This window comes from Mucor mucedo, assembly GCF_025094135.1.
Source record: "Mucor mucedo strain NRRL 3635 chromosome Unknown EV154scaffold_114, whole genome shotgun sequence".
Classification (NCBI taxonomy): Eukaryota; Fungi; Mucoromycota; class Mucoromycetes; order Mucorales; family Mucoraceae; genus Mucor; species Mucor mucedo.
In genome coordinates this window covers 82,106-94,196 of record NW_026252398.1, presented here as the reverse complement: position 1 = coordinate 94,196, position 12,091 = coordinate 82,106, and the positions used below count along the sequence as shown (strand labels likewise).

Below are 12,091 nucleotides of genomic sequence, written 5' to 3'. Positions count from 1 at the left end.
GAGTAAGCAAGGGGTAATTATATCCAAGCGCATAGATCACATAGATAATCAAATAATACGGGTAGTAAATGCTGTAAATAGGGTTTTTTGAAAGTGGAATAAAATGATAAAAAGAAAAAAAACAGCGAGTCAAAACTAAGATCTATTCTATTCCAAAAAGTTGAAAGAAAAAAACCAAGGAACATCCGCCATGCCTGCTACGATTATTTATCTTAATTGTTGTTTACGCATCTTATGATTATTATGTAATATGATTGTTTATAAGATAGTTTGTTCTGGTGGTTAATTGGAGGTGGTTCTAGCTGCAATCACCACAGTAAATCGTTTATTTAATTGTGAAACCATGAATGAATTTGATCACTTAATGTAAATATTTACATGATTTGTTTGGGTGGTAAATATTTATGGGAGGCAATGATGACAAAGTGTAGGTTATACGAGATTAGAAAAAAAAAGGGGGGGGGGGGGACTCCCTCCCACTGTTTATTTATTTACAAGATGTATATTATTAATCGTCTTCATTTAGTCGAATTCGACCACCACTCCAACGTGGTACGGCTTGTCCTATGCCTCTAGCTTTTTGCACACATTTATATAAATAGATACAAGTTTTGTACAGCCATTTTACGAAATGGCTTAAAGCACATCTGGTATTCACCTCAAGATATATTTCTAAACTTATTGAAGTGAGTGCTATTACCGTATAAAACATGGCATTACAGCCATACTTTTCGTAAATGACACCGCCTACAAGACTCCCTAATCCAGCACCCACACCTGCGTACATGGCAGCTAATAAACCTTGCGATGTTGCTTGTAGCGACGGAGGAGATAATTCATCAGCTTGCACCACACCGGCACCCCACAAAGCAGAGAATGCAATTCCGTTTAAAAGATGTAATCCTAAAGCGATGCTGGCTCCGGTTGGGCTTCTGGGTAAAATAGTATAAGCAAAAACTCGAATGATAGTCAGCACATGACCAAGAATGACCAAGCTTTTAATACCGAACAACCTGATAAGCTGAGTATCTATTTAAATAAGCGATCCCTTTAATTTTTTAGAGTACTATCAAAACTTACGTCTCTGGAATAAAAAAAGAATACAAGCTCAGTAGAAGAACCGATCAATCCTGTTAGTCCGACTTGTGATGAGCTTGCTCCCAAATCTTGTTTGAGGTAGATAAATAGAAAACTGATAACCATATTCAACGAAGCACCCATCAACATCATTGTCAGATAAAACAAGGAAACCTCTGGTTTTTTCAATAATTCTATGATTGTAGCTGGTTCATCCAGAGTCAACCTAACAGATCTACGTCGATGTGATGGAGGATTAGATAGATTAACAGCCTCGATGATACTCGATTCTGTTGCAAACTGGATCAATCTTTGGATCTCGTTTTGACGTATCTGTGGACTATCTAAATCAATACCAACTTCCTCGTAAGGATCAACTTGAAACTGTTTCATTTTTCCTTCGTAGCGTTGTGTAGATGTTCTCGGTATCTTTGCTGTTGTTGTTGTTGCTGTTGCTGATGATGATGATGACGATGCTGGGAATGAAACATTTTGCGATTGTGGTATAAATATGTCTTCGATTCTTTCCGACTTAAATTGGGTATTTCCAGCAACAAGAATGAAGCAGATGGCAGAACATGCATAAATGTAAAAGATTGCATTCATATCATCTGTCCAATCTGTGATAAAACCAACCAATGACGATGCAACACCAAATGATATTGAACCAAACATACGCTGTCTACCATACTGATCTTTATTTCGACCTAAGATTTTTAATACTCCACCATCCACCAAGGGTCCCACGGGAACACCAAAGAAAGCAAAACAAATGGAGGTAATGGTGACTAGTGTGATTGTCAATTTACTTCTTTCGGACTCTTCTTCTATAGACTGAACTACTACCGAAATTCCCATGACACTCACGATAGCAACAGTAGCCAAGGTATGCACAATACACATAATGTAGCGATGTGTCTTGGTTTTATCTGCAATCGTAGCCCATAATGGACATGCAACAGCAGAAATAAAGGGAGCTATGACATACTTCATTAGTAATGGGTATTGGTATCCTTCCCTAACGTATTTTACCAATGGCAACCAGCAACCCAATTTGATCACCTTTCAGTCCTAATTGTGAAGAGTAGAATAGAGCAAGATAAACTGGAGCTGAACCTTGACATGCGAATAAGAATGTGTATAAAAGTTTAGGCGCAAGATAAGGCATGACCCCTTTTTTATTGTTGAAAAGAGAACACCTTTATGGAATGTGGATGAAAATTCGAATGTTACAAAAGCGTTAAAGCAAATTTAAACAGTTCTCTTATTTTCATTGATGATGAATGTGACCATTTTGTTACAATCTCCGTTCGATACCAAAAGCGGATGACTTTTTTTATTTTTTATTTTTTTTCTTCTTTAGACAAGATGGTCAAACGTAAAGGAAGACTCAATTGAATCGAGATTATTGTACATTTCTAATCAACCTTTTTAAAGTAGCAAACATAGCCATATACCCTTTGCCCTTTATAACCAGAGAAAAGTTACAGAAATTCTCTACTAAACTGAAGTAACTGATTTTTTTGACAACCTTTCTTCTTATAGAAAGACTAATACCTCGAAATAGACAATTGGAAGAAGAGACAGACACGACTATTATATATGACTATGAAGACCAAGTACGTTTTTTTGAGAGTAGAGTGTCTTAGATATTGAGAAAGTCCTAACTGTATCATTAGGTTTTTAATATCGAGGGAGAGTCTCAAGAAGGTTGCGACATAGTGTGAGTTGCTATAAATTTCATGTTCGTATAGCAAATTAACAAGTAATCTATCAGAGAAGAGAACATATTGTTTTCTCTGATTCCCTTATTAGTAAGTTGGGTCTAATATACGTTTTTTTCTTCTGGAGACGCTAAACTGTATGCTGGATTTTTCATTATAGAGCAACGATATTGACAAGGCTTGCATGACTGGAACTTATGAAGAACTATCTTTTATAGAAGGAAAAGTACCTGTAGCCAGTTTTAGTATAGTGAATGTAGAGGGCAGATCTTTAAAAGATCAAGAGGATGATATGGAACATGATGAAGAGGCTATAATTGAAAAGGAGCCAGAGGATGTGCAATTTATTATCAAAGAATTCCACATTTCACCGAGAATAACGAATATCCAAGCTTTTATTATTGGTCCTCCTCAGTTTAACATGCAGCTGGCCGAATATTTGGAAATTATACCACGTATGACCAATACGGATTGTGTGCTACTGGGTAGATGTATTAGAATCACAGGCGAAGAAAGCTGTGTCGATAATGCGATTGACAAGTTTAGAGTAATCCAAAATTCCCATGTAAGTTTTACCACAAGCGTTGATCAATTTATCTGCTTACGTAAAGTAGATTGCACATTTAGAGGTCGATTATGCAATGTGCATTCATTACCCAAAACACTCTGGACATTATGGCCTTTGTTTTTGTGACCTAAACAGATATAAACAGAAAGAATTTGTGATTGATCAGCTGGATCCGCATCAGGTCTTAGAGGACATTTATGTAATGTTACCTGTATTTATTGACCCTCTTACTAACGAATACGCCAGGCCCAAAGATTTGATTCAAATCAAGGCACCAGCCCAAAAAAAATACCAGCAAATGGCTGAGGAGGAATACAGGGAAAGAGATAAACTTAAAAGAAAAGAAATAAACGACGCATTTGCGATGTTGAATGTCAAACCTGTCATTGAAACAAAGCCTAATCAATCACATAAATACTATGTTCAGTATAGCGAACCCCACTACAACACCCCCTCTCCTACATTGACAGGAAAAATACCTATGAATACCAACAGTACGGAATTAATCGGTTCATTAGAAAATTATCACACAGCAAGTGCTTCATCGTCAGCACCCATCAGACGACCAAATTACATGAAAAACAATATGCGAGATTCCACCAAGGAGGTTTTGAAAAGTGAATCGACAGATGAGGAGCCACTTTCTGTCTACGAATATGAAGTTCAAAAACTTCCCGAGAATACGGAAGAAAATTTTCCTAGTTTGTCCCCCAGTCCAGTTTCTCGCAGTCCAACCCCCATAAATGGACGACGACCCAAAGGGTTGTTTAAACCAACACTAGGGAATGAGGAACCCAAAAAAAATCGAGTGATACGTATTGTACCACAAAAATCGTATAGATCGCGAAGTCCGACACCATCATTGAGTCTTGTTGAGAGGTAACTTTCGCGTTAATTATATACTTGAACAATATTCATCTTTATTTTTAAAAAACAAAATATTAGGGTGAAGGAGTATAATTATCATAACATAAAAAATGTGCTGGAGAAAGGGTTAGATTCCATCAGAGGATTTAAAGGGGAAATAAGATTATCAGCCAAGTTCGTATAAATGCATTCTTCTTTTTTTTTTTTTTTTTTGGTTGTATTTTTGTAGTTAATAGAAAATGTAGAATAGGAAAGGTTTTTTGGACAGATGTACCTGCGGAAATAAAAGGACAAATTTGGAGATACGAGGATATCAATGATATTCTGATCAAGGAACATAATTTGAAACCGCAATTCACCCGAGCGTAATTGACATCGACCTTTGTAAAATTGATATATAAACTAAATCAGCCACTAATTTTTTTTTTGTCATATCTAGTACAGCAAGGGATCAATTTATTCTGGAATGTATGACATCTGAAAATATATTGCCCTCGCCAGCTTACAACAAAACCTCAACCTATGAGTTCCACTGCTTGGCACGTAACCAACCCATAGTACCGTTTAGACCAGTGGTAATTCACATGAACGAAGGGGTTATAAATGTCAAGAAGGTCGTGTTACGAGAAAAAGTTGTATCCAAGGTTGACTGGGTATCGCTCGATAGAAAATACGACTTCGAGTTGTCACTTTCCACCAAGGTTTTAGCTAGAACCGATGTGAAGCCATACTCCACGTTTATAAAACGTGTTTCTATCTGGTAAAAAAAAAAAAAAAAAAAAAAAAAAAAAAAAAAAAATAGAACAATGGCATTAGTTTTTATCGTTGCTAACAAATTTCTTCAATAGCCCGATCACTTGTTTAATGACTTTTGAAAACGTACCTAAGTTTTTGAGTGTGGAATTTTTGCTATTAAAAGTGACAGCGAGATTTAGAATTGATCATCCTTTTATCATTGAAATCACTCGTGTTGAAAAAGTACCTATCAAGCCTGTAGCCGGTACGGTAAAAATTGATGCTTATCCTGGTGAGGGCGAGTTTTGGTATGACTTTGAGATTAGAAATACAGAAACCGATGTTAGTTTTGAAAAAAACAAAGACCTGGAGATAGGAGATGAGGCTCCATGGACTGCTAAAGATATTTTAGATCTAGCAGATGGCGACCATGCAAAAGCTGATAATATCACCAAACATGTTCAAAATATTTTAAATGTCATTGAAAAAATTGAACGCGAGATACGTGGAACATAAAACCATCACCCCCTTTTCCCTCTTCATCCCCTAGCTTGCAGTTACTGACCGTTTCCAAACAATTGATAAAAAAAATTAGATGTATTTTTTACTTACCAAATATTAAAAATAAATATATGCTTTTAGAATTTTCACGTTTAAAAATTGAGGGATGCTGTTGTATATCTTATTATGGATGGTCTAAAATTTAGACAGATAAAAAAAAATACAACCGGGGCAGCGGATACAAATCCTAGTCCAAATATAATAAGGCAAGAATCGCATACCATCGATATCAATATTATTTATAGTCAAATCGTACAGAAGTACTATGATACTGTAGTATTTAATATCGATACAGTACGTGTGGCAAGGTCTGTTTTGACCTCAGAAAGTAGATCTACTGTTTTAATTTCAGCAACTTACAAATAACAGCAGATCAAGCCATACAGAGGATGATTTAAAGTAAAACTATGGCTTCGTTACCTCCCCCATCTCCCTCCAGAAAGCAACATCAACCAATGCCATTGAGAGCACTGCTTCTAGTACCTATTATTGTTGTATTCTTGTAAATATCTCGGTGCCCGATAGACAGACCGAGATTTCGATACATAAACAGTCGATATCACTCAAAATTAACCCACCATTACCCAACAAAAGACAATTGAGATTTAAAACAGCTGATATTGCTCAGCATGAACATATGATTACCCAACGGGAGATAGTCCAGACAAATGTATCCCCTGAAACCAATCCCCAACAAGCGTCTTGCATTTGTGGAGAACCCACACACAATATTATAAGTGAATCAAGAAGCAGGAGAGCGAGGAGTTGGCTTCTATCCAACAATTTGTGTTGACAGTGAGACACCGAACAAAAAAGATCATGCTGCATCGATCTGTCGAGAACAAAACATCTTGTCCAACCAAAAAGAACAATGCTGTTTCTCGCATTTAAAAAAATACTTTAAAGGCATGCGATCAATTTATTGATAACAAAATTCAGACAATTGGTAAAATGATTTTCTTGGAAGAGGATCTGGAAAAAGAATTGATTTCTTTTCTTTTATATTGTTGTCATTACCACCATCCTTATACATGCATACAACCCTCTCAAAATTACCTTAGCTTCATAGTCCTTCACATATATCTTTTCACACCGTCTTAAATTAATAAAAATATTTATGTGTGGTGATTATAGATGTTATATTATTATATCAGCCATTATCCAGTCGTATGCATTTCTCACATGAAACAATAGACATTAGACCTTACGTATAGAAACCATAAGCTTCTTAAGAAATATGTGGGTGCGTATGAGATTTTTGCCCGATTTACTTTTTGTTAAGAAGTTATAACAGAAGATTACATAGCGTATTCCTGATAAATGTGATAGAACCGTCTTTCACTGGATAGCGTCATGGTTAGTTTGTAGTTTTAATGAATCCTGACGGCGTCAATAATCGCTAAACACCAGAATAAATTATCACGTTTTCAATCTCCATTTAACTAGCTTTTTAAAAAAAAAGTTGCTGGGTCACTTTTTTTCTCGTGCATAGCCATGTCTACTAGAACCAATTCCTTGGGGCAGTATGGTTAAATAATATATTTACCTATTAAAATGACGGATTTGTTTTCCCATTGATAAAAAACAAAACAAATAACGATAAATACAGGAATTTTGTGTCTCTAGTACGACCGATATTGTACCATGTTTGTTGTATATTAACATACCAATGTTCATTTATTCACTGTTTAGAATATTATACTAATTACACTATTTAAAAATCACATATTAAACGTCATTGATTCCTCGTAAAATAACAATAAAATAATAAAAAAAAAGGCACAAAAAGTTTTTTTTTATATACGAAGACATAGTCTCTGGTTTATTAATAGGACGAAAGAAAAATAAATGACTTTAATTTATTGGACATCTTTGACTTCTCTGGTAAGCTTAGAAGTCCAAGGACAATAGAAACATCCGGGCAAGAAAGCACCACAAGCTTCATCAAGATGTTCTTCGAGGTATGGCAGAGTAGCGTCACAAACTTCAATAGCCATGTTAAAAAAGGTGATGGCTTCAGGATCCAAGTGGAAACTGTATTTTGGATTGTACGAAGCAGTTTGTTTTCTAATTCTTCCCATAACGTAAGGTTCGTCATCGGTGGCACCACTAAGAAGGTCACGTGCATGCTTGATACGTTTGTCATCCGTCAATTTAAAGACAAATTCATCAGTAGTTCCGTGGGTCTTGAAAGCAAAATAAGCGGTCTCAGCAGCGACGGCGGCAACCAAGAAAAAGAGGACCAGAATTTGCTTGTACATAATTTGAATTTATAAAAAAATGTTTTTTTGATGATGAAAAAAATAAGAGATAAAAGTTTAGTATTTATACTTTTTTGACATGTTCAAATAACTCAAAATCCACCCACATTGATTATTATGATATCAATATGTGTTTTATTCTAAAGGATTTTTATGCATATCGAATACTATTGATACAGGTAAACATTTATTTTTCGCTCATTGGTATGATACGAATATAACTGTAATTGGTAAAGCTTAAATGGACCGACAGAATTAGATTGTGTATTCTGCATTATGACACGAAAAATTACCACCTTTTTTTTTTGGGGATGTAGGAGAATACGTATGCAGGAGATCATTTCTTTATATTTTTAAATATGGCTTCAGCATACAGCTGAAAGAAGGGACTGTTATTTAATATTTTGCATCATACAATTATCAATTATCTATAGAATTGTTATCCCCCCCCCCTCTTGATTTTTTTGGCCTATCAGAGTGCATATTTGATTCCACTTTAATTTTGACATTTTTACAAGACTGCCGCGGCGAGCATCTTACTTTCATTGCAATTCCGCTACATATATCTGATCTTACAGTTTTAATGCTAGTTATCTAACGAAAGCATCTCTAACACTTCTGACGATATTTCTCAGAGGCTCTTTGCTTTTCGAACTCAAAGAGCTTTTGAAAGCGTGAACGATTTAGACTATGGTCTTGACAAAAAATCTCGGAGATAGAGTTTCAGAATTTTCATTTGCTCCTTCCCTTTCTTAAATTGAGTTGTTTAGAATGTAATGAACCCCTCGAAAAGTATGTGTTGAACAATTGCAAAGAGAATGGCTACCTTGGTTCTTTGGTGGAAAGAACAGGATGTTTGCGCCGCAAAATTCATTCAACGCTTAAACATTAGTAAAATACTTTCATGGATCTGCTGATTCTTTTACTAGTCATTCTATCACGTACAAAATTGAAAAGATTACATGAAAATAATCAGAGATATGACAATTGATGATAACTCATTTGAAGATATGTTGATATCACCTTCGTCCAAAATTCAAACGATTATTTTAGACCCACCAGCTCAGTTTATAGTGCGAGACAAAAGATTTGTGGACAATATTTAGATGGTCATTCTCTTTTGCAAGGTCTTTTGGATCGATTCTCTACCATCAACTCCAGATTCATGTAATCATTTAAACTATATTCAGCTTTCAAATCAACAATGTACGCTCATCGCTAGGATCGCTCTAAAAGTTCTATTTATCGCTTCGTTATATCATCAGCTGCACTACTATCTACTCTTCCTGATTCTCACAACCGTCCTGATTTTCAGCTACCAGCATCTATAGTGACCAAACTTCTTTTACCTATTAATAACGCTTGTTTCTCAATTAGTGAACAATGTCTTTTAAAACTTAAAATAAAGTTCAAGCTTAAATATATTTAAACTATTGATAGTTTGACTCGACGCCCCCAATCAAGATCCAGACAAACAATAGTTATACAAATTCTCAGATCCCGCTTTCATTAAAGTTGCACTCTCAATTAAGATAACTAAATCATTTATTTTGTTTCGCCCTTCCGCTAATGACACCCAATCGTTAATTGTTTGAGTCGATTAACACAGGACCGGTAGAATAAGTAGCTTTATTAATTAAAAAAAAAGAGCCGTTGGGTCACGGATTTTTTGTACATAGTCGTGTTTATTACACCCAATTTTTTGCGGTATTATTAAATTATATTTGAAAAAGGGTAAACTGTATACATCTTAAAATGACTGGGTTGGTCTCCCGTAAATATATAAATACCGTACTATAAAGACAAACGTTTTGTGACTCCAGTACAATAATGGAATTGGCCGAAATACGGTACCACGTAGGTATGTTGTACAATAACACCAACGTCAATTTACTCACGTAGAAATACTATTCTACTTAAACGTATTAAATATTACACAATGAAGGCCATTTATTGTTGAAAAAAAAAGGGCACGAAAGAGAAGCTTTTATTTATTTAATATCAGTTATTTCTTTAGTAAGCTTAGAAGTCCAGGGACAGAAGAAACATCCAGGTAAGAAAGCGCCACAGGCTTCATCGAGATTTTCTTCAAGATATGTCAGAGAAGAGTCGCAAACTTCAATAGCGTGATTAAAAAATTGGATGGTTGTAGGATCAATGTAGAAGCTGTATTTTGGGTTATAAGAAGCAGTTTGTTTTCTAATTCTTCCCATAATATGAGGTTCCTCATCGGTGGCACCACTAAGAAGATCGCGTGCATGCTTGATAAGCTTGTCATCCGTCAATTGAAAGACCAGGTCATTGTAACTTCCGTGGGTCTTGAAAGCAAAGTAAGCAGTTTCAGCAGCGACGGCGGCAACCAAGAAAAAGAGAACCAGAATTTGCTTGTACATGTTTTGTATTTGTTTTCAAAAAAATGTTTTTTTGATGATGAAAAAATAAAAGATTATAATTCAGTATTTATAGTTTTCTGACATGTTTAATACCTCAGCATCCGCCCGCATCGATCATATTTGCGTATTATTTTTTTTTCTAAAGGATCATCATGCATGTTGAGAACTATATACAGGTAAACATTTATAAATTTAATCAGTAAAGCTTATCTATGAGCGAGAGAGATAATTTGTATATTCTGCATTATGACACGAAAAAAGTACCAATTTGCATATTTTGTTTTAGTTGTGGGAAAATACCTATGCAGGAGATTATTTCTATAATCATGTAACTATGGTTTCAACATACAGCTGAAAGAGGGGACTGCTATTTAATTAGTTACATCACGAAGACTTTCTATGATTTGAAACCGCGAGTATGTATGCACATGTATGAAATCATGCCTGTTTTTTTGTAATGCTTTAAAAATTTGTGTTAACAGTTTCCTCTTTTGTGTATGAGAGTATATGAGACACAAATGCATATGGCTAAAACTAAAATAACACCGGATTTACGTTACACATTATATGCAAATAGCTAAAAATATTGTAAAGCCGAAAGAACTGCAAGCTATGGTAGCAACTAGAGTATACTGATACTCAGGTAGTTCAATACACCATAGGTATATCAAAATATTATAAATACTGGACTTACATCCGCTTATTCTTCTTTATCTAAAACATTTTTCTTTAAATACAAGATGTACAAACAAATTCTGGTCCTCTTTTTCTTGGTTGCCGCTGTCGCTGCTGAAACCGCTTACTTTGCTTTTAAAACTTATGGCAGTACTGACGACTTTGTCATTCAATTGACGGACGACAAACTTATTAAGCACGCACGCGATCTTGTGAGTGGTGCCACTACGGATGAACCTCATCTTCATGGAAGAATTAGAAAACAAACTGCTTCTTATAACCCAAAATACAGTTTTCAACTTGACCCTGCAACCATCGGCTTTTTTAACATGGCTATTGAAGTTTGTGACGCTTATTTGCCATACGTTGAAGAGCATCTTGATGAGGCCTGTGGTGCTTTCTTACCTGGATGTGTTTACTGTCCCTGGACCTCTCAAATTACCAGAGAAATCAAATAAATAAAAATTTATTTAAAACAGTTACATCACTTGTCTTTTCTTTTCATATACTTGTAAATGTACATATTTATTTTGTGTTAATAAAACTTGCCAAGGTAGACTAAAAAAAAAAGCTTTTTTTGTTCGAAAGACTGAATAAGTCAGTAATAAGTGCGATCATCAATCAGGAGCATAGTGTGACCCGTCTAGAACCATGATATTACGATAAAAAGTAAATTGGAGACAATCAATATAATTGACGGTGAAAAAGTATTTTCTCAGCGGGAAGGAAGGACGTTGGGTAGTCTCCCGTGATATCATAAAAAGTATTTCTATTCAATAATAAATTTTTCAACCGAATGGGGCTTCAACAACGATGAAGAAGCAAAACCATATAACAACAAAGAGAGGGGTAACACCACGGAAAGAAACTTTTTTTATTGCTTCCGCATCATGGATCCTCGTGTTACAACAACTCTCGAATGATGAAAAAAAAAAAAGGTTTCGTTGTTAAAACACAAACAAAACTTTAAACTGTTATTGAAAATGATCAAACAATAGTAACTGCCTTAGTCAGAATACTCATTTAAGCAATTCGATTTGGCCAGAGTAACGAAGTCACTGAAGCAGGATCGGTTTTATTCATAACAAGTTCCTGTATTTTACTGTCCCCAAAACACATGGATACGTAAAGTACCTAAAACATCAATATTATGTCTTTATCTGTTTTATGACAAATCGTATCTGTCTTGCCACTACCACTGATGTAACCCTTCTTCTAAACATCATGTAA

The 12,091-nt window shown here is 35.2% G+C and overlaps 5 protein-coding genes across 5 annotated transcripts; 2 read left to right on the top strand and 3 right to left on the bottom strand.

The window, feature by feature from the left end:
• Positions 1-435: 435 nt before the first annotated feature.
• EV154DRAFT_522293 (major facilitator superfamily domain-containing protein) lies at positions 436-2,323 on the bottom strand. The gene is made up of 2 exons (XM_051602982.1): positions 1,081-2,323; positions 436-1,021 (listed from the first exon to the last, which is right to left on the bottom strand). The coding sequence occupies exons 1-2, from the start codon at positions 2,068-2,070 to the stop codon at positions 509-511; spliced, it is 1,503 nt and encodes a 500-aa protein (XP_051453550.1). The 5' UTR covers positions 2,071-2,323; the 3' UTR covers positions 436-508.
• Positions 2,324-3,222: 899 nt separating this feature from the next.
• On the top strand, positions 3,223-5,487 carry EV154DRAFT_427967 (uncharacterized protein; the record flags this gene model as incomplete). The annotated part of the gene is made up of 7 exons (XM_051596384.1): positions 3,223-3,384; positions 3,431-3,751; positions 4,004-4,248; positions 4,315-4,410; positions 4,482-4,601; positions 4,676-4,996; positions 5,085-5,487. The coding sequence occupies 7 exons, from the start codon at positions 3,223-3,225 to the stop codon at positions 5,485-5,487; spliced, it is 1,668 nt and encodes a 555-aa protein (XP_051453549.1).
• A 1,834-nt stretch (positions 5,488-7,321) lies between these two features.
• EV154DRAFT_554901 (uncharacterized protein) lies at positions 7,322-7,793 on the bottom strand (the record flags this gene model as incomplete). Its single annotated transcript, XM_051605240.1, has 1 exon — positions 7,322-7,793. One exon carries the CDS (start codon positions 7,791-7,793, stop codon positions 7,392-7,394), a length of 402 nt encoding a protein of 133 aa, XP_051453548.1. The 3' UTR covers positions 7,322-7,391.
• Positions 7,794-9,742: 1,949 nt separating this feature from the next.
• On the bottom strand, positions 9,743-10,211 carry EV154DRAFT_522285 (uncharacterized protein). Its single transcript, XM_051602981.1, has one exon. The coding sequence runs from the start codon at positions 10,184-10,186 to the stop codon at positions 9,785-9,787; it is 402 nt and encodes a 133-aa protein (XP_051453547.1). The 5' UTR covers positions 10,187-10,211; the 3' UTR covers positions 9,743-9,784.
• Positions 10,212-10,909: 698 nt separating this feature from the next.
• EV154DRAFT_522284 (uncharacterized protein) lies at positions 10,910-11,343 on the top strand. The gene has a single exon (XM_051602980.1). The coding sequence runs from the start codon at positions 10,927-10,929 to the stop codon at positions 11,317-11,319; it is 393 nt and encodes a 130-aa protein (XP_051453546.1). The 5' UTR covers positions 10,910-10,926; the 3' UTR covers positions 11,320-11,343.
• Positions 11,344-12,091: the final 748 nt, after the last annotated feature.

Excerpts from the sequence above, each read along its gene's own strand:
- EV154DRAFT_522293 (XM_051602982.1), bottom strand. The coding sequence starts at position 2,070 with ATGAAGTATGTCATAGCTCCCTTTATTTCTGCTGTTGCATGTCCATTA. Across the intron at positions 1,022-1,080 it reads TCTTTTTTTATTCCAGAGAC|CTTATCAGGTTGTTCGGTAT; the intron begins GTAAGTTTTGAT and ends ATAGATACTCAG.
- EV154DRAFT_522285 (XM_051602981.1), bottom strand. The coding sequence starts at position 10,186 with ATGTACAAGCAAATTCTGGTTCTCTTTTTCTTGGTTGCCGCCGTCGCT.
- EV154DRAFT_522284 (XM_051602980.1), top strand. The coding sequence starts at position 10,927 with ATGTACAAACAAATTCTGGTCCTCTTTTTCTTGGTTGCCGCTGTCGCT.